The sequence below is a fragment of the Typopeltis vanoorti genome, chromosome 4 (genome assembly GCF_054136105.1).
Source record: "Typopeltis vanoorti isolate ZY-2024b chromosome 4, IOZ_Tvanoo_1.0, whole genome shotgun sequence".
Lineage (NCBI taxonomy): Eukaryota > Metazoa > Arthropoda > Arachnida > Uropygi > Thelyphonidae > Typopeltis > Typopeltis vanoorti.
In genome coordinates, this window is record NC_143552.1 from 100,362,347 (window position 1) to 100,385,691 (window position 23,345).

General features: G+C 33.9%; 1 protein-coding gene across 2 annotated transcripts in view; it reads left to right on the top strand.

Annotated features, from left to right (window-relative positions):
- The window catches only part of Hmgcr (HMG coenzyme A reductase), a 142,901-nt gene that overhangs the window by 33,243 nt on the left and 86,313 nt on the right, over nt 1-23,345 (top strand). For both annotated transcript variants that reach the window (XM_090391377.1, XM_090391378.1), the window contains exons 9-11: nt 11,127-11,254; nt 19,455-19,684; nt 23,087-23,337. In XM_090391377.1, the coding sequence (XP_090247503.1) occupies nt 11,127-11,254; nt 19,455-19,684; nt 23,087-23,337 (609 nt within the window). The remainder of the gene's footprint in view (nt 1-11,126; nt 11,255-19,454; nt 19,685-23,086; nt 23,338-23,345) is intronic.

Sequence of the window (23,345 nt, forward strand, 5' to 3'; positions counted from 1 at the left end):
ATTCACATGGAGAGAAGAGGCAAGGAGTAAGAAAAGTCTCATTGACTATGTTATTGTTGATAATGATGTTTTCTCCCTGGTGCAGGATACGAGTGTACAGAGGATTTGAAATTGGAAGTGATCACTATTTAGTCTTGAGCAGGATAAAATTGAATTTCATATTGAGAAGAATAACACGTAAGAAAGTTTTAAAGCGAATAAAAGTTGAGCAGCTCTCAGATGTGAACTGTAGACTAAAATACACAAAGATTATTGAAGAAAAAATGAAAGAGTTCGAGAACAGGAATCAAATCTTGGAGATTCAGTGGCAAACTCTGAAGAAAACATTGATTGATTCTGCCAGAGAGGCATGTGGTGAGGTTGTCTGCAAGGATAAAAAAAATCAGAACTCCCTGGTGGACACAGGAAGTTAAAGAGGCAGTGAAGGAAAAGAAGAAAGCCTATCAAAAGTTCTTGGCAAATAAGTCAGCTTGTGCTCTTAGAGAATACAGAGACAAATGCAAGAATACTAAACACTGTGTAAAACTAGCTAAACAAAAGTATGGGAGGACTTTGGTAAGAATATACAAAATAAATATTAAGAAGGTAGCAAAGTATTCTGGAGGTTGTTGAAGAAGCTTAGGAATGGAGGAAAGAGTGCTGTAAAAGGAGTTAGAGATGATAAAGGTGACATGAAAACGGGAGAAAAAATATCCTTGAAGTATGGAGTAATTATTTTGAAAAACTGCTAAATGAAACAAGCAGCGATGACAGCACAGTGGTAAAAAAACACAGACCAGGAATACATATCCATACTTGAAGTAGAAAAATCCATCATAGGCTGAAATGTGGAATGGCAGCAGGAGTAGATGATATTCGACCAGAAATGTTGAAGTATGGTGGTATAAAAGTCTTAAAGTGGCTCCACTGCATAGTATAGAAAGCCTAGAGAGAGGGACGAATTCCCGATGATTGGAATAGAGCTCTTATAGTACCCATATATAAAAAGAGAAATAAAACTGAATGTGAGAATTACAGAGGTATTTCCCTACTGAGTGTTCCTGGCAAGATATATGCAAGTATACTTGAGAAACGGTTGAAAAGAATTGTGGAAGAAAAGCTGGGTGAAGAACAAGCTGGATTCAGGCCAAATAGAGGCTGTTAGGATCAGATCTTCACTTTACAACAAATAGTCGAGAAAGCATGGGAATATTACAGAGATCTGTATTTAAGTTTTGTTGATTTGGAAAGGCATATGACGAGGTGCCAAGAGAGAAGCTATTCAAAACACTACAGTTATATGGTTTCAATGGGGCATTATATCAAGCAATACTTAGTCTTTATTTGAGTTGTAAGTACAGGAAAATGGTTTAATGTTAAATCTGGTGTGAGACAAGGATGTACATTATTCCCTCTGTTATTCATTATCTATATGGATCACATTATGAAGGAAAGTGGTATTAAACAGGATATCAAAATTGGAGATGTTAATGTCAGCTCTTTGCTTTATGCGGATGATGTTATACTTCTAAATAAATCCACTACAAGTCTGCAAGATTCTCTGACTAATTTGAATAACTGTTGTAATAGATATGGTATAAAGGTCAGCAATAAAAAGACAAAGACAATGAAAATAGGCAGAATCATTGAAAATGTCAACTGTGTTGTGAATCGAGAACCTGTGGAACAAGTGAAACATTTCAGTTACTTAGGCACGATTTTTAATGAAGATGGTAAATTAAATATAGAAATAGACAACAGAATCAGCAAAGCTAGTATGGTGGAAATCAATTGAATAAATTCATATGGAATAAGAGAGAAATTAGTCAGAACACTAAATTAGCTATATACAAGACAGTGTTCAAACCAGTTTTAACTTATGGATCTGAGAGCTGTGTCAGAAGTAAAACACATGACCAAAGACTAGAGACCCGCAGAAATGAGAGTCCTGAGAAAGATTATAGCCGTGAAGAGATGGCATCAATGCAATATCATATTAAAAACGAGGATATTAGGAAAGAACTTGACATTGTCAGCATCCAGGAATGCGTTAACAGAGCTAATCTCAGGTGGTATGGTCGAAGAAAGATTAGCAAAACAAGTGTTCTCTGCCAGGTTGGCAGCAAAACGACCCAGAGGAAGGCCAAGATATAGGTAGATTGATACGGTACAAAGTGCCTTAGACGATAGAAATATAAGATCTGATTATGTTGGAGTCTTGACAAGTAACGGACTGATTTGGAAGAATATTGTAGATAGGAAGTTAGTAATGATGTAATTTTTTTTTTCATGTAGTACTATCATATCCTGTACACCCCTTGATGGTACGTGGCAGGAATTTGATGATGACGATGATAAATTAAAAAAAAAGCAATTTAAAATTTTTGAAGCGTTTTATCTTTCTTGGAAGCTTATGTGTGTAATAATTTGTTTGCAGCTAAAGATGTTTGTAAACATCCATGCCTGCACTGGGATTCAGATCCATAACCTATTTGTAAAGCAAAAGTATTATCCTATTGGCTAGCAGAAAAATTGTGGTTAAAGGTGAAGATTATCCTAGTATGTTGGTGGAAAATTGAACAGTTTGTTAGATCATTCATAAATGCAAATGCCTTAGCATCTCTTGTATCTTAATCTCTGGAATTGGAGAAGAGAATCTATTTTAATTATGCAAACAACAAACTTCAGAAATAAAGTGGTCCGAATGTTATTAGAATTTGGAGAATAAAAAGTGTGCAAATGATGCAACAAAGTGTGATAAGGAAATTTTGAGCCAGGGTAGATCATAAAGAGGAGCTTGTCATTTTCTAATGTGGAATGTCATACTTGAATGTACATCTCTCTCTCTCTCTTTTTACAGAAGGAAATGTGTAAAAGTGTAGTTTTAACAACTGGGATGGACAGAAGTTCAGGCTGCCAGTTGATTCTGTAAGAAATAACAGGTTTGGTTTAATGCTATGGTGCCATTATTTATGCTTTTGTCACGGTCAAATGTTTAGAAGATGTGTGTGTGTTGTAAGAGAGAGGTTTTTTTTTTTTTTTTTTTAAATCTTCAGTGAGTGTATTTCTGTTTCATGCACTGTCATATTTAGACATATTCCAGGCATGATTTGGAAGATTAGGTGGCAGCAGGATTATTTGCAAGCTCTCTAGGAATGCCATTGATGTACGAATATATACCAGGAAAGTGGCAAAGTGTACTATAGAGGCTATTGAAAAAAGCTTAGAAATGGAGGAAAGAGAACTATGAAGGGAATCGGAGATGATAAAGGTGACATGAAAATGGAAGATATTCTAGATGTCTAGAGTAATTACTTTGAAAGATTGCTAAATGAAACAACCAGTGACTTGAAAATGTATAAGGAGATTATAATCAGGAGTGTATATCAAAATTGACCAGAAATGCTTAAAGATGGAGGTATAAAAGTTTTGCAATGGTTATATTGTATAAATATAAATCAGTCTAGTCAGAGGATCAAATTCCAGTTGACCAGAGTAGAGAGTCCCATAGTATCCATTTATGATTTTTAAATTTTTTTTATTATTTTTTTTAATAACTTCACACATGTAAGATAGAACTAAATATAATGTATTATTCATATATATTTTGCTCAATATGTTATGAGCTTCAGTACTTCAGGCTAATAGATTTGCTAAATCAAAATAATTGTGGTTTTGTGGTGTTAAGCAAGCATTGTTCAGTGTTCCATCATACCTTCTATACATTTCAATATATCTTCAAAGAATCTGTAATGCATTGCTTTAGTGGCTTAACTTCAAAACAGTTGTTAACTTTCACCTTGGTTGTAGGATGTCATCACTCCCAAACACCTCGACCTTAAAAACATTGCATTATCAATTATGAAGTGCACAAAAGGCATACTATATGTCTCTAATGTTATCACTCCTGTAAACTGCTAAAGTTCAGTTTCTATTACGCATACCATGTAAAATAGTTAATTTCATTGACTATGCCTAATTGTGCAGTAATGTTGTAATGCATCTTTTGATTCATTCAGCCTGTAGTTTGTAGAATGACTGCTGTATTAGGTGGTCTTGACCTGAAACAAAATATATCTCAAAAAACTTAGTTGGTTATTCTTATGTTCATTGTGTTAGTGTATAATAAACCCGTATTTAATATTATCCTGTATTATTTCTGGAATGCAGTGTTTGTATTACTTGACTTTTTGCATGAATTTCATTCATTCAACTCGTGGTAAATTTGTTGGGCCTATGGAACTGGCTTGTTATAATGAATAGTTTGCTGTAGGAAATTTTAGAATAGCATTACTTAAATTAAGGGGATATTAATTCCCACATAGTTTTAAAACCGAATAAGAAACTCAAAGATTGGAATCAGAGAGTTTCTTGCCGAATATAGTAAACTATAAAGTATCGGCGGACACTAGCGTTAGCCAATGCAAGTGTTCCTGGTACGTAGTACAATATTGGGCAGCTCATTGCAAAGGTGGAAGAAGAAGTTCAGATCGCTGTTCTTAGGTATTTTCCATAATGTAAAAACACATTTCCTAGGAAATGTATGCTGTTATTACATTATGGAGGGAGGTCACTACCCAGACCGGTTTCAGCCTTTTTTGAGGCTTCATCAGTGAGTAGCTAGACCGAGTTGATACCAAAGTGTATAGCGAAAAGAACTTATGTACTTTGCGAACGAGTTTTCCAAACAGGTGCAACCATAAAGTTACTTAAGTATAAAGAGCTAATAAGCTTCATTTCGGCAATGAAAACATTACTTAAATTAAGGGGATATTAATTCCCACATAGTTTTAAAACCGAATAAGAAACTCAAAGATTGGAATCAGAGAGTTTCTTGCCGAATATAGTAAACTATAAAGTATCGGCGGACACTAGCGTTAGCCAATGCAAGTGTTCCTGAGTTTCTTATTCGGTTTTAAAAATATGTGGGAATTAATATCCCCTTAATTTAAGTAATGTTTTCATTGCCGAAATGAAGCTTATTAGCTCTTTATACTTAAGTAACTTTATGGTTGCACCTGTTTGGAAAACTCGTTCGCAAAGTACATAAGTTCTTTTCGCTATACACTTTGGTATCAACTCGGTCTAGCTACTCACTGATGAAGCCTCAAAAAAGGCTGAAACCGGTCTGGGTAGTGACCTCCCTCCATAATGTAATAACAGCATACATTTCCTAGGAAATGTGTTTTTACATTATGGAAAATACCTAAGAATAGCGATCTGAACTTCTTCCTCCACCTTTGCAACGAGCTGCCCAATATTGTACTACGTACCAGGAACACTTGCATTGGCTAACGCTAGTGTCTGCCGATACTTTATAGTTTACTATATTCGGCAAGAAACTCTCTGATTCCAATCTTTGAGTTTCTTATTCGGTTTTAAAACTATGTGGGAATTAATATCCCCTTAATTTAAGTAATGTTTTCATTGCCGAAATGAAGCTTATTAGCTCTTTATACTTAAGTAATTTTAGAATAGCATTTTGTCTATGGGGCTTTGCTCAGTTTTTCTGTAGTTAGTGGCTTAACTGCCAATTATTATGATATTGAACTTATCAAACTTTTTCTTAAGAAAATCATATGCCACATATATTATTTGTATAAGAAAATTAGTCTATTAAAATGAAATGATCCAAATTTCAACTTAAATGTGAATTTTAAAAAAAAAAGGAGGTAATTCATCTGTTTATGCATAAAATTTGCTCAGCTATACTATGGTGTCCGTTGAATTCTTTCCAATTAGTATATATCAACTTACAGCTTATTGTTTTCCCTGTAAATAACTGCTATGGAAATCCAGTCTACTCGAACACAAAATATTGTTCTCTCATTTAAAAAGTATTTAGAAATATATCTAGCTAAATTCCACTGTTCTGTTAGTCTTCTTTCTGTTCTACTTCCTGATGTACAATATTCACTTTCTGTTACATGCCTTCTTAGTTTCTTGTTCTTCTAAAAACTGACAAAGGAAAGCTGATTCTTATTGAGATCTAAACATCAAAGTAGGAAATTAATCTGAGACTTACAAAACTGTTGAGAACAGTTGTTAAAAAGAGCAATACTAATTATAGTGTAGTAGTAGCTTCCACTGGAATTCTGTGCCATAGATGGATTAATCATTACTGAAGATCTGCTACCTGGAATAGAAAAAAATACATAGATTCACATGGAGAGAATGCACAAATTTCTTTTGATATATTGTTTATGATATCTTCACACTAGTTCCGGGTGGAGGGGGGGGGGGGGTAAAATAGGAAATGATCATTTAGTTTTGAGCAAGATAAAAATGAATTAGTCAAGCAAATTTCAGAGACAAACAGTACTCATATATCATCATCATCAAATTCCTGCCATGTACCCTCAAGGGGTGTACAGGATATGATAGTACTACATGAAAAAAAAATTACATCATTACTAACTTCCTATCTGCAATTTTCCTCCAAATCAGTCTGTTACTTGTCAGGACTCCAACATTATCAGATCTTATATTTCTATCGTCTAAGGCACTTTGTACCGTATCAATCCACCTATATCTTGGTCTTCCTCTGGGTCGTTTTGCTGCCAACCTGGCAGAGAACACTTGTTTTGCTAATCTTTCTTTGCCCATTCTGTTTAAGTGACCATATCACCTGAGATTAGCTCTGCTAAAGCATTCCTGGATGCTGACACTCTCAAGTTCTTTCCTAATATCCTCATTTTTAATATGATATTGCCATTGATGCCATTTGTTCATGCCTATAATCTTTCTCAGGACTCTCATATCTGTGGTCTCTAGTCTTTGGTCAAGTGTTTTACTTCTGACACAGCTCTCAGATCCATAAGTTAAAACTGGTTTGAACACTGTCTTGTATGCAGCTAATTTAGTGTTCCAACTAATTTCTCTCTTATTCCATATGAATTTATTCAATTGACTTCCCACCATAACAGCTTTGCTGATTTTGTTGTCTATTTCTATATTTAATTTACCATCTTCAGTAAAAATCGTGCCTAAGTAACCGAAATGTTTTACTTGTTCCACAGGTTCTCCGTTCACAATGCAGTTGACATTTTCAATGATTCTGCCTATTTTCATTGTCTTTGTCTTTTTATTGCTGACCTTCATACCATATCTATTACAACAGCTATTCAATTTAGTCAGAGAATCTTGCAGACTTGTAGCGGATTTATTTAGAAGTATAACATCATCCACATAAAGCAAAGAGCTGACATTAACTTCTCCAATTTTGTTATCATGTTTAATACCACTTTCCTTCATAATGTGATCCCTGTAGATAATGAATAACAGAGGGGATAATGTACATCCTTATCTCGTACCAGATTTAACACTAAACCATCTCAGCAGTACTCATAAATATTATTGGCAAACACGTGAAAGATGAATGCAACCAAGCCTTAGACATCTCAAACTCTTCAATGTGAACTTAAAGTTAGGCACATTCTGAAAAGAAATCATATCCAAAGTTATTGGCAAGTAAATTACCATGTACCCTTAGAGAATACAGAAAAAATAAAATCTTAGTTATATAAGAGTAGCTAAACAAAAAGTCATGGGAATACTTATAATAAAGATAGCATTTTGGCATTTCTATGATATCTTCATGAAGGTGTCATAAAAATGAAGATAAGAATATTCTGGAACATTAAAAGTAAAGATAAGAATATTATATATAATTTAGTTATTAGTTTTAAAAAAAAAAAAAAACCTATGACAGAACAGTGATTGAAGATGTTCAAGAAAATTGCAATTAACAGTAAATATCATTAGGTATGTTATAGAAAAGATTTATGCAATCATATGCCCCACAAGTCCAAACTGTTCGGGCTTGTATTTAATAAAAGACTAGTGTTCCTCCATACAAATAAAAGCAGATCTTCCTGTTTATCCAAAATAAGATAACCCACAAGAGCAAGGAATCTAGTAGATACCTAGTTAACTGAGAGGTGGAAGTTTGTCTTTAGAAGAAGTGAGAAAGGTGGAGATTCTTTTGATGGAGCAAAAGGCAACAAAAATGTTCAGTGGTTTTAAAACTTTCACTATGTGTTCACTAATGCCATGTCTAGGTGGTTTTACTTAAAGTTGCTATTATACATTTGTTAATGGCTTCTTGGGATCAAGATATAACTTTCCAATAAGAGGTTGTTCGATTGGTAGAGCTTCTGCTACTAATGGCTTGCAAAAAGTTAAACAAGTTTGAGTGCAGTTAGTAGTTGGAAGGGGTCAATCGTTTGATGCAGTTGGTGCACTCTCCCTCGAGTCTTTGGACTCCCTGGAGGTGTCACATAATAATAATTAAGAAAATATATGGGAAGCTAGAAAAAAATAAAAATGAAAGAACTTTTGGAAGAACAAGGTGGGTTTAGATCAAATTATGATTGTTAGAACCCTATTTTACTTTGTCAGATCATCACATCATGAGAATGTAACAGGGGTTTTTATTTTAGTACAAGTCTTGAAAAGACATATAAGATGCCAAGGAGAAAGCTGCTCCAAACATTAAAACTTGTGATATAAATAACTTATGCAGAATAAGGAATGACTTATACCTTAACGTTACAAGTCATAGCATGCACCACAGGTATAAGACTGTGGTGCATGCTGATATTCCTGTGATACTATCATAGATAAGTTATGAAGAAAAATAACATTGGAGATAAGTTCAGTTCTTTTGCTTTATGCATACATTAAACTGCTAAATAAATCCAGTACAAGGACTAAAACAAATTTCTTGTATTGTTATTTTGATTTTAAGAGGGAACCTGTGGCATAGTAAATTAAATAATAAAGAAAACACATAAAAACCACAGTGATATCTTTAATCAGTAAAAGGACAAATATTTTGTACTAAAATTAATAGTACATCTTCACTGTCTGTTACAGTAATAGGAATGAAATACAAGCAAAACGTTTGGTGGATCACCTATTAAAATACAATTGTTACTGCATGCTAGGAAATAATAGAAAATAACAAATTAATCTATTAAGATAAATGTTTTTTTTACATAACATAAGTCTCCCAGATCTTTGAGAGAGGAAGACAGTCATTTCTATTTAAATTCGGTCGGTGTAAGATAGTTGCACAACTTTCTTTAAATAAGTGTTCATATTTGAATCTGCATCTATGGAGGAGAACAGCTTTATCCCACTGGACACTATGAGTAGAGTCAATACTGTGCTGCACCAGACCAGACTTCAGAGGTTTGTTATATTCAATATAATATTGATGTTCTTTTTTCTAAAGAACGGCCAGTTTGTACAAAATAAGAGACATCGCATTCGCAAGATATTTGGTAAATGCCAGCCAAAGATAGAGAAGACAGTTTATCCTTTGTAGAAGGTAATAAAGAAGAAATTTTGTTGATAGGAATATATGTTGGAATCAATTGATACTTTTTCAGAATTCTACCTATAGGTTCTGAGATTCCTGGAATGCACAGAATAGGAACTCTGCGGACTGTTGAAAACTGTAGGTATTGGAACATAAGAGTCAAGTATCTGTTGGATTTGATTGGAGTTGTAATCATTTAAAGAAAGTTGTGAAACTATCTTACACCGCCGAATTTAAATAGAAATGATTGTCTTTCTCTCTCAAAGATCTGGGAGACTTATGTTATGTAAAAAAAAACATTTATCTTAATAGATTAATTTGTTATTTTCTATTATTTCCTAGCATGCAGTAACAATTGTATTTTAATAGGTGATCCACCGAATGTTTTGCTTGTATTCCATTCCTATTACTGTAACAGACACTGAAGATGTACTATTAATTTTAGTACGAAATATTTGTCCTTTTAATAATTAAAGATATCACTGTGGTTTTTACGTGTTTTCTTTATTATTTAATTCTTGTATTGTTGATTTTCATACCAAACTGTAGATGGGGGAAAAAATGATACGTTCTTTTCAGTCAAAGCCAGTATTTTGAAAAGTATGTGATTATTGCAAAAATTTTAATTTGGTATGTCATGCATATAATGAATCTTCTTTTGGACTTTTAAATCTGTCATACATTGTAAACTTCCATTATTAATCAAAAGAATCCTTAATTTCTCATTAACTTATAATGAAATGCAAAAAAAATAAGCTGCATTCTTAGTGTAGTAAAAGGTATCAGCTATTTTAAACAATTTTTATTGAAGTAGAGAATAAGCAAAGTTAGCATTGAACACTGAACTAGCAATATACAAAACAGTTCTGAGAAATGAGTGAATAAGATAATTGGCAAAATATTATTAAAAATGAAGATATTAGGAAGGAACTTGACATTATTATCCAAGAATGTGTGAGTGGAATTAATCTAAAGTGATATAATCGCTTAACCAGAATGAGAAAGGAAAGGTTAGCAAAAATGGGTATTTGGTGATCAGAATTAAAATGCCCAGATGCAAAGAACGATATTGGCAAATTGATGTAGTTAACGCCTTAGACAAAAATATAAGATCTGACAATATTGGAAACTTGACAAATAAAATTTAATTTGGAAGACAAAGTTGGTAAAATTTATATGGTGCTATCATAGTTTTCTGTACCTCTTGAGGATACGTATCATAAATTGAACTTGCTTTTTGTACAAAAAACAAACCTCATCTGCAATTGCCCAATTAGCAAACATTTTCCTCATAACTTTAGTTGCATTGTGCTTTTCTTTAAATATTTCTGACAATGTTCACTTGAATTAGCATTCGATATTTTTCTACTCTTCAAAACTACTTGCAAGTGGCTGTTATCGCCTTTCAGCTATATCCTAAACTTCACAGATTAAATTTTCTTTCTCCCACACTTTCATCCTTTGGAATAGCCTCTCATATTTTTTGAAATTCACATAAGTTGGTCTCTTTTTGGCTTTCCACATTAAGAACTGTAACTTTTGATAATATTGGAGTCTTGACAGATAACAGATTAATTTGGAGGAAAGTTGTCGATTGGAAGTAACTTTCTTTTCTTAATGATTTCTTTCTTTAAATATCTTTTATCAGACTCAGCTGTTTATTCATATTATACAATATAAATTATGAAAGAAAAAATGTATTTGAACATTTTTCTTTATAATTATTTAGCAGTAAACCATAGTGAGTTTGCTTCTTTTTTTTTTTTTTTTTTTGCACACATACCATGCTCATAAATGTGTCTACTCACTTTTTTTTTTGTAGTCAGCCAGTTTGGTAGTGGTTCATGCTCACAGTTTACTGACATTGCCAACAGATGAAAATGTAAGACAGGGCCATCAGAATGATGGAAAATACTTTCCGTTTCAATCATGGAGCCAATACTGTGAAAGGTATGTGGTTATTACATAAACTTTCATTTGATATATAAGGTATATAATGAAGGTTAATGTTTAAAGACTAAGAAAGAGAGAGTGGGGAAGAGAAAGTTATTTTGAAATTTGCATTGGAATTATGGACTGAATGTGTTAAATTTGTACATTTGGAAACTTCCCGTACTACTAATAAAAATCCCAAAGTTTTTGTTAAATGAAGGGAAATGGAAACAGTTTTTCAATTCTTTTCCTTAAATACCTTCTTTTTAAGATCAAGTATATTCTTGATGAGTAAACACTACAGTAATTGGTAATTACTGTTGCTTATTTCTGTGAAAGTAGTTTAAATTTTACATTCAATAAAATATATCAATTGAACACACATTCACGTCTGATAAGAGGAAACTTCTTGACTGTCCCTTAAACTGGACTGAGACATGAGATATTTTCTTGTTTTTCCTGTTTGCATGTCGGCAGACATCGCAAATTCTAGTGAGTGTTCTTTCATCAAAACCAAAACTGTAATATTATGAGAAAATGACTGACAAATGTAAGGAAGAGAAAATGCAAAAGAATAGTTGGAAATAGAAATGCTTTCATTAGAGGCAAATGAATTGCTAATAATTTACAGTTGTGGTATCATATGTGTATCCAGTAGGATGAATTACATTATCCTAGACACAAATATTCACATTTATGATGGGCATAATCAATAGCTTATAAGGAGGAAAGAGATTTGTTGCAAAATATAACCAACCAGTAATAAGCAGTGCCTATATACATTGGTAGCTTGGCAAATAGCTATAGGGAGGAGCTTATCAATTATGAATTAATATCAGAATGTCCATCTAGATGTGGCATGAATACATGTATGTTGGAGGACTTGGCAAGCAAATCACTTTGCACAACTTGCTCTTGTTATACATATTTATATTTGTTTTCTAAGAAGAATTTTATTCAATAATGAAGTGATATGTACTGCTTAAAAAATAATACACACACACTGTTTGGAAAGAAGTCAATAGACAGCATAGTGTGAGGAACAAACAGCTGTGCCACCCACCTTAAGATGTATGATCCTCTTTCACTGCAATGACTGCAGCAATCCTATGGGGCATACTTTCCACTAGTGTACGATAGTGATTAATGGGAATTTTGGACCATTCTTTCTGTATGCACGAAATGAAGTCCTGGACTATTTGTTTGGGCAGATGTCCCTTGAGGAAAGTGTTCCAGTTTATCCCACAGATGTTCAGTAGGAGTTGAGATCAGGGATCTGTGTATGCCCATCAAGTGTGGTGACAATTCATGTACACAAACTATGTAGTTACATCAGCAGTTTTATGACATGGTTGTGCTGACTTTCTGAAATGGACAATGGTCAGTTCTGTAGAAATGCCACAAAGTAAGAAGCATTACATTTGCCAGAATGTTCAGATACTTCTCAGAGTTAAATGTTCCTAGCACCACAAACCGAGGTATTATGCCAAACCAGGAAAAACAGGACCATACCATCACACCACAACCTCCAAATTTCATAATTGTGGAGTTTATGTACTCTGGTGAGAGATGTTCATCGGGCATCCAGCACACCCACTCCCATCTATCTTCTTGGTAGAGTTTGTCATGTGATTTGGCACTCTATAACGCAGTTTTCCAAGTGTTTCCACATCCCACTACATGCTCTCTGCACCACTGAAGATGAAACTGTATTTTTTTTTGGCTAATGTGGGCTTGCATATTGCAGTCCTGTCATGGAAACCATGTTGTGAGCCTCAGTTCTGGATGTTTTTGTGCAGATTCGTATTCCAGTTAATACCCAAAATTCCACATTCAGTGTGTTGGCTGATGAATGGTGGTTTTTACGTATCCTTCAAAGTATCCTACGGTCACATTCAGTGAATGTGGTGGGTCATTCACTCTGGATAGCACTTGCAGTTGACTTCCTGCACTTCCATCTGTTTATGGTATTACTGACCTAGGGTAGCCCAATTTGTCAGCAGTTTGTTGACCAGATAGGTGTGCAATATGACATCCTGTCACAATGCCTCTTGTCAGTTCCCTTCTCACAGCCATTTCACTCAGACACGGTTGCAATGACTTGGGAACATTATATTCCTCCAATTTATACCGGCTACAAACATGTGACTTGTTACATGACATGATGCACCTTGCCCATGGGGATATCCATTGACTCCTTTCCAAGCAATGTATATTAGTATCATAATTACAGCTATTTTGCCTGCTTCAGTTTAGGAGTGCCCCTGTTTAAATGTCATTGGCTATTTACTCACAGATTCTTAGGGCATTGTAGATGTAAGTTTACCAAAAAGTATATGTAGCATAAGGAAGAGAAATTTACACATACCTTTTTCTGGGTGTTGTGGCTTTTCTTCTTTATGCGATGTCCGAAAACTACTGAGTGTGTAGAGGGGGGGGTAGGCAATTTGGGAGAATTAAATTAGAAAAACCCAGGTTTTTTCACGTAATATATATATAAACATATATATTATATAGGGTGGGGGAAAGGTGAAGGAGTTGATTATATGGGAGGGAAGGGGAAAGGGGGTTGACCGGGTGCGGTCCGTTTTGACTATTCTCGGTCATCATCTGAACGCATTGGGAAAGTGGATGCTATGTCAGGCCGGGTAGGTGCTTCTGTTTTTGAAGTGTTTGTGTTATCGCCTATTGGTCGGGGTTGTGACCTCAATTTTATGTTGTGAAGCTACAAAATCGGAGATTATGTAGGGCCTGTGTACGTTGATAGAGTTCACGTCACATTTTATGGCTATTGTTTCCGATATTCTTAGCATTGTTTCATTGTTTTGTCTGTCTACTATGATGGCCTTGTCGATCTGCGGGGTATGTTTTTGTTCAAGGGCGTGAACAGCTATTTCCTTTTTTTCCTGTGCTTTGTATTCGATTTTTCTTTTCGATGTTACGTTTTTGAGTGTTTAGATGTTCTGGAATAGGGATGTTACAATCACGGTAGTGTTCTTGTAGTCTTGCCCATAAAGACCTGATGGTGGAACCTATGTAGGTAATATCACAGTCTTTTTGACAGGGAAATTTATAGACTACATTGTGATGTTCAAATATTTCTTTCTGTGTGTGAGGTTTGGTGGATTTTAGGAGATTTGCCAGTTTTTGGTTTGTGGTGAATACCAATTTGTAGTCAGTATGTTTGAAGATGTATTTATAAGCTTTGTATGTGTTTTGGGCATATGGCAGTTTGATAATTTTTTGTGTTGGGAAGTTCGTTTTGGTACTTGGGTTGTTTTGGTGGTTTTTTGCTGTCTTATTTTCCCAGAAATAATATACATAATGTATATTAGTATTGTAGGTGGATAGAAAGTTGAAAGCAATTTCAGAATGAGCTGGATTTTAAGTCATTAATACACCAAGTTAAATATCAACTAGTTTTGCAACAGAAGGTTTGCTTCTTTGGATTAAAATTATGAGTGTGGATTACAGATTAAATCACTTTTCATTTAAAACATTAAACAAAATAAATTATTCCCCCTCTTAATACATAGTTCCATAAAGTTGCATTTCAAGCTCAGTTAATGATCTCTGTCCTTCATATGACGACATGTTCGACAAAACAGACAGCACAATCCATCATGTTGCTGGCTTGCCATGTATATAACAGGTTTTTATTCCTTATGTTCTTTTTCGGTTTTTTAATTCATAGTTTGCTTAATTTTGTTTTATTCATGTTTTTTTGGATATCTGACATTTCCGTATCAGTTCTTCATATCTAATTATATACCATCTCAGCTCATATCAAGTCCTCTACTATATTATGTCATCCTTACTTTCAAAAAATATATACACATATATATCAAATTAATAATTCATTATTATAATAAATCTCATTTAATTTGTATTGTTTTCATCTTAAGTTGGATAAAGGGGAAGTTCCATTAGCAAAAATAGCTTTGCTTTTCCAAGTTGAGATCTGAGAATATTCAAAGACCTTATTAAAGTTTTTTTTCTGTAGCTGTCAGATTTGATGATGCCTTCAAAATGACATTGATCTGAATCCTGTCTATTATTATTATTATTACAGGCAACTCCAGGGAGTCATTAGACTCATCGAGGGAGGCCCCAAATCATATTCATCACAACTATTCGACATTCATACAGTATCTATCATACCTCGCCTTAAACTCATTCACTGTCACAGCATCCACCACAGACTCTGGGAGCGCATTCCACTCATTCACTACTCTAAAAGTAAAGAACCCAGCTCTAACACCTTTACTGACCACACTTTTGCCCAGTTTCCATGGATGTCCCCTAGTCCTCCCACAACCAGTCCTGTTCTCAAAAATATCTTCTGAATTAATTTTATAGAAACCCTTCAGTAATTTGAATGTCTCAATCATATCCCCCCTCCTCCACCTATCAACCAATTTTTGCAACCCACAAATCCTCAACCTGTTCTCATAAGGTCCATTCCACAGACCTGCTATCATCTTGGTCACTCGCCTCTGGATCCTCTCCACCTCCTCCCCATCAAGAAGAAACCTAGGTGACCAAATCTGGGCACAGTAGTCGAGATGGGGGTCTTATCAAGGCTCGATACAGAGGAACAATAACCTGCTTGTCTCTGCTTGTCAACGTATTCTTCAGCAACCAAGTGATTTGATGAGCTGATTTGGCCACTTTTGCAATGTGCCCCCTAAACTTCAACTCCTTATCCACCAACCCTCCTAAATCTTGTGCCTCATCAATTTCCTGGAGTACATTTCCACCAATGTAGTAATCTGCTGCTAATCTTTTCACCCCAAAATGTATAACCTTAAATTTTGCCACGTTAAATTGATATCCATTCACCTTAGCCCAGACCTCCAATCTATCCAAATCATCTTGCAAAATTTTGACGTCATCTGCATTCACTATGCCCTACCCAACTTTGCATCATCCACAAAAAAATTATACTAAAATCCTTTATCACAGCTTTGCAAATGGTAAGCTAGTCTCATGTGCAGGTGGTATGCCCCCTCCCCCCAGGAACTTAGGTTTTTCATTTTTTTTCATTCCATAAAAGGCAAACTAGCCTGAAGAACATGCAGGCTAGTTTGACAACCATAATTCACTATGAAGATAGGGTTAACCACCTCAGTGTATCAATTAGGTTTCCAAAGAAGCTGATTGCTAAGTTACTTGGTTGTAACAGACCATTGAACCTAATACACAAGAGGAAGTTGCAGAAAACATTGGAATTTTTGTTTAGACAAAAAGTAAATTATGCTTGACCAGAAATTCTTGCTAGAATGCTTTATATTAAGTGCATGAATTCATTCTGTATACTTTCCCAAATAGTGGTTTGATTTAATTTCATTCGTTATTGCAATATGCTCATCTAAAAGAATCACTTTTTTGGGAAAAGCTCCACTAACTGTCATTTCCACTGTTTTAATTTTTCTACCAAACTTCAAAACTTCTTTAAAAATTGAATAACTGCTCCAAAATTTTTTTTTTTTCAGCATCAGTGTTTTATTTCTTTGTTTGTTGTTACTTAGTGATTTTTCAAGTTCATTCTGTGTATGCCAATTATTAATGTGCTTAACAGATATTCTTACATTAGCTGCAAAATATTTCTAGTTGTAAAAATTTTATACAAACAAAATCCATGGTTAGTTTTAACTAAGGAAATTGAACACCTTTTTTTGTTTTTTACTGTTATGTAGTTGCTTGGTATTAAAATCGCAGGAAAAATGTTCTCTTTAGTATTTTTTGAAAAATCTGTATTTTAGCTAGCTTTGTTCTTTTATAATTTGTATTACAGTATTATATTTTGTTGTTACATGTGCCATTAACTTCATTTATAAAAAATATGATCATGAAATTAATATAGCGTATTAACGTTAACTAAAACAGATTTAATCATTAACCTATTTAAAAATGAGCTGATCATCACACAAATAAGCAGACTGGAAAAGCATCCATATAGACTAAAACAATAGAGTTCAAAGAAATATACAGAAATGGAGTTTAAAGAAATTGTCACTTATATACTCAGCTGCTGGATGTATTATGGCTAAATATTATCAGACCTCCATAGAGTCAAGGACTTGTCAGGAGGCCATACATGACTCGTACCAGCAGTCATACTTTTTCTTAAAATTCACACCAGATGCACTCTACTTCAACAGGCAAACTATTCCATATAACTCATGTCTTCCAGCATCTGCAGTCTACATACTCTCAATCTATCCTCATAATCTACATTCCATAATTCCAATATCATCTTTGGAAATTTTCTTTGCAGCTTTTCCACAGCTTCTTTATCCACTCAAACCCAGGAGACCAATTCTGCACATGGGTAGTTCAGGTGTGGTTATATCAAGACCTTAAATGACTTTCATGCTTGCAGTGTTCATTTCAACATTCACAATTATCCTCTCAGTTATGTTTGCAATTTTAGCTATGTGACTTTTGTCCATAGTAACCATAAGATCTCTAGCCTCATCAGTTTCTCCAGACATAATGCACCAATATAATATGCCATTGGGTATCTCATCATGCCAAAGGGCATAATTTTACACTTACTAATGTTGAATTGAAAGCCATTATCATTTGCCCACATTTTCAGCTTATTCAGGTCACTCTGTAAAATGTTGCATATATCAGTACCATCCTTGATTGTCATCAGCAACTAATTGAATATCTCCTGTCAGGCCCTTCTCAATATAATTAATATATAGATTAAACAAGAACTGTTCAAAGGCTTGATCCTCTTGGTGCAAATCATTGGTTTCCTTAATGTGGATTCACCTTCACAGATTCACTCCCCACCCCACCCCACCCCCATACCCACTTTCTGATACCTGTCAGCCACCCACTTTTTCTGTATCCAAGTCAATTGCTTATTTTCCAATCCCATATTCTCCAAATTATGCAACAGCCTTTCATGTAGTATTCTATCAAATGCCTTAGCAAAATGGATACACAGTGCCATAGTGTATCCATTTCCTTTATCCAACTCACCTGTAACATTATTATAAAACAAGAGCAAATTGCTCAGGCATGACCTCCCTTTAGTAAACCTGTGCTGGTTCTTGCAAAGTATAGCTTGTTCGTGAACTAATTTCTATATGGAAGTTCTTATTAACTTCTCTAAAATCTTTACAATCACTTTCGAGATACTGATAAGGTTTGAGACACATCAGTCTTTGCACCACCGTTCATGATCCCATTGCACTTCTCTGCAATGGGATCATGAACGGTGGTGCAAAGGCTGATGTGTCTTAAACCTTTCATGATCCTATTCCTTTGTTTTTTCCTGAGCTGAGACTCAAATTATACAAACATGTCAAGGGCCTAGCCAGTTTGGCTGGTCATTCCTTTAGCATACATGCTGATATCTTAATCTGTCCCTATTGTCATTCTTATCCAAGTTATGTAACTCTTTCTCATGCACCTCTAACTCTTTGTCCAAGGAGGCCTGTCCATTATGTTCCATGCACCTGGTTGAGAGATCTTAGTGAAGCGAATATTTATTATTTGAATAATCTCATCTGCATTCAGTCAATAGAATATCTTCTGTCAGACTCTTCTCAATATTATTAATATATAGATTAAACAAAAACAAACTAAATTAAACTCTAGTTTCTAATTGCCGAATGTTCTGTTTCAAAATTATACTTGGGTGGAATGTTGACAATCCTTATGTGATGCTAAAATTGCCAGCAGTGACATTTAACTTTGAATGGGTACTGGAAGCAAGACTGTTAGTCAACAACTCTGCTTGCCAAAAGCTGGCGCTGAATATTCTTTCACAAAAGAGACACAGTAATAATGAATAGAGCATTACATATTCTTCTCGGCAAATTTCAGGAAGTAGAAATTGCAATAGTTGTACACTCTGTTGGTAGAAGTTTGTAATTGGCATTGAACTAGAACTTTGGTATGCTAAAATATTCCAACTTCTCAAGTGCGAGCCACATAATTGATCTGTAAATCGACTCATGTAGAAACATTTAAAGTATAAAGAGATTAAAGCTATATTATTACACAATCTTAGTGAAATTTTTAATCGATCTTTTATTGAATGTAAGAAATGTCTATCATCTTCTAGTTTATTATTTGTATTTGTCATTTTTATAAAGCCTTGCTAAGAAATTATTCTTTTATGAAAGTATTTAAGGGATCATATCTTGTGTTTATCTTCAATGTTTGTTTTTAACATTTTTCCTTCTTTGTATAGATGGTTTTCATTTAAGTCTGAAGAAGTGGTTATTATGTTATTGGGTACTTGCTTAGCTATCAAATATCTATTTTTTAATAATGAAGAATTAGCAGAAAGGCTAGTGAATCATCATTTTACATCAGACAGTGGATCAGGTTGCAGCTCTAAGCAAATTCCTGCTCTTATTGTCACTGACGTTAGTGGAAGTGAGCATCAACCATCATCACGACCACCAAAGCCTGTTCATAGTATGTATTAATTGGTATCCAGTTTAATGTTTATGCTACATTTAAAAATAACCTTTTGGTCATAGTATTATTGTTTTTTTTATTATTATTATTATTCTGATTATCCTAATTTGCTAATGCAAATTTTGTTATCTTGATTCTCTGCATGAGAGAATCAAGATAATTATGTTTTTTTTTTTTTCTTGCTGCACAGAATACTTCTAGTAATGATATAATAGTGCTAGCTGATAAATTTCATGAAGAAAGATTAAGCCTGTGAAGGTGTAATTTTTTTTTGACCATTTACAGGATACAAAAGGGAAAAACATGCCATAATATTGCAAATGCTCACTCTTGCTAAATGGGATTGATTAGAATTTGGGGTTTAAGATGCATGCACGATCCATGTAGTTCAGTTCTGGTTTTGGTTAGTGAATTTTTATTGGCAGAATTTACAATATAAGTGGTTAATAATTTTGCACTAGCTAGATGGCATGTAATGAAATTTGGCATTTATGAACTCTTTAAAACTTGTTGGATCCTTTGTTTTGCTTGGTTTATTTATTTTTTTTTGTGAAAGATTTTATTTACTTCTACACTAAATAAGGTAAAAATGAGGTGACATCATAAATCATAACTTGGATGTGTTGTTGGATTTTTTAGACCAAAAAAAACCCACTATTCATTAGGTCACTGAATAATATAACTTTTGCACACATAAAAATAACTCTAACAAAAATAGTGGTAATATCAACAGTCAAATTCAAATCTGTTGGGTATAAAGTTTTATTCCTTATTTTGGTGAATATTTACAAAAAACTAAATAAATAAAAGAATAAATAAGATTTGTTGATCATAATGTCACAATGGGAAAAACAAATCATTTTTTGAAATGCAACAGAGCTTATTATGGATGCCTATTTGGCTGGAGCTACGATTTTGAAAACAGCAGACTGACTAGTTTCTCAAAAATTGATACCTGGGTGTTTAATCAGTGGAAAAATAACCCACATTTCTTGTCTAGGAGGCATAACTGTGGTGCTAAGACAGTCTCAGGAATGAGATTGCTATCATCTGAGAAGGCTTGTATGGACAAACAGAACTTCCCTATGTGTGGCAATTGACCGAAGCATTTAATAAAAGCTGTTGCCCAACCCATATCTCACCGAACTATGTGCTGGAAATTGAAGAGGATCTATATTGGCAATAAGATAGCTGCCCAATCCTATTTAACCTGAACCGACGCAAAGTCGCATGCCTATATGGAAACCATTGATTTCTGTGAAGTAAATAAATTTCTGATTCAGTGGCCAATATGTATAAATAACAGGTGAATTTGGAGGAAAATTGTTCATAGAATGTTAGTTCTATATAAAAGTTATTACTTTTATAGTATCTTATAAAAATAATACGCTCCTTTACAAGAGTACATAGCAGGAATTCAAGTTGTTTATTATTATTTTTTATATTAAAAATATAATGGATTGTTGTGCTTGAATGTTAATTTTGACCAGGTTTCCAAAAAAAAAAAAAAAGTGTGCGTGTAGAGAGACACATGCCTATAATCACTCCATATGAGTGCTATATGTGGGCTGGGGTCAAGATTGGAATAACCCATTGATTTTCTTTTTGAAAAGCTGTTGGTTTTGGCAAATACTTTTGGAATTTTTCCACAAACTTAAGGTGGTAGATGAGATGAATGGGAATAGCAGATTCACTGTGTCAGCAGTTCAATCATAAGAGGATATTGAACAGCTGCTACTTGTGTTAGTGTAGGTGCAAAAATGGGGAACAGCACCTGTGGATATATCTGTAGAAGAGATATAGTGCAGAAACTGAGACTGTGGCCGAAGTGAGCAGAGTCATCAATCAACTAATCTTACTTCAAATCCTATTTAACCTGAACCAGCGCAAAGTTATTTTATGTGGATGGATTAATCTTCAGACAGGTTCAGGATACACCTTTATGAATATAGAGTTGATGTGAAATAGGAAGTGATCACCTTAACTTTTCAGCTGGATAAAAATGAATATCATATTAAATAGGCAATTGACTTTTCCAAAAGCTGCCCAATCCTGAATTTTAAGTAAAGTGTAGACTCGAATATACTTGGTCTCCAGCCATATTTGTAAAAGTTGAAGACAAGAACCAAATCTTAGAAACTGAAAATATTGGCTGATTTAGCCATGAAAGCATGGAGTTTTTTGTAAGGATAGGAGTGTGGGGGGGGGGGATTAAAATGGTCTAAGTTATTCAGACAGTTCATGGGAAAGAAAAAAATGTGTTGCAAGTTCTTAGAAACTAAGTCATCTTGTCTCCTTAGAGAATATTAGAAAAATATAAGAATGATAGTGTCTGTGAAAGTAGCTTAGTAATGGTAAGACTTGAGAAAAAAAATATAGAAAATAAATATCATGAAGATAGTAAAATGTTCTGGAGGCTGTTAAAAAATAAATAAAAAAAATAGATTATAAAAATAGTGGAGATAGCATATAACTTTGTCTTGCCTCCATTTTAAAATCAAACAATCTTCAACATAAACTATGTATTGCTCTGAGTAATGTTCCATTTATACCAATAGTGATTTGAACAGCTTTTCCCCTTGGTCCTTTATGGTATGCTTTTTGAAATTGAAACTTAGAGATCATTATTTATATTCCCATGATTCCTTGACTATTTGTTTCAAATAAAGAGTTAGTCTTGGCCATCCATATTTTGCATCATATTCGAGTTGTATACTTGTATGAATTGTTTCTGGTTTTTTAAAAAAAAATTTTTTTAATAAATTAGTGCAACGAGCTCTCTTTCAATTTATCTTGTGACTAAACCTTTGGGATTATGAAATGTAGTCACAGCAGAACTTATGTTGCATAAATATCATAGACTTCAGATGTCTTTCCACATTTTAGGTTTGTGATAGCCTTTTTATATCAAATATATGTATTCCCAGTTGCATCTATCCTGAATATTTGGTCACTTGTTATCTAATATGATATGATACTTTTTTTTTTTTAATGAAATAAAGTAACATATTTCAGCATGATTGTCTAAATGAGCTACTCCATCTGAGCCCTTGGAGCATTCATAATAATAAAACTGGTATTAGGCAAAATGCAGTTTGGTTCTTTGGAGTTACTGCTGGATTTTGAGCAGGGCTGCTTCTAAAATACTCTAAATAATGCTCAAAAATGGTACCGGAAATAGTTTAAAAAAATAATAATAATAATAAAAAACTTCTAAAAAATTTTTTTTTAAATTCAAAAGATGCATAATTTTTCTATACTCATTTTTTTTTAACTCTGTGTGCTATTTTATTACTCAGTTTTCATTGAAGGGAAGAATGATTTTTATTTATTGTTAGGCATTATCAGTAACTTAGCTTTGTTTTAATGGAATAATGGATTTTTTATTTTATTTTCTAGAAATAAAGGAAATTACTAAAGAACAGTCATTACGGTCACCTATTCGAAAATTGTCATATACACCACAAGCCTCATTTGTAGTTGGTGGAGAAGATTCAGACACTGAAGCACTTGAATTTAATGAAAAGAATAAGAAACAGGTTCAAACAGATGATGTTCAGGGACTTGAAAATTTGCAAGTCATATTACAGTCGGAAAAAATTAAAGCCACACGTGATTTACAAGAGTGCTTGAATATTATTAATACTGAGGTAAGTAT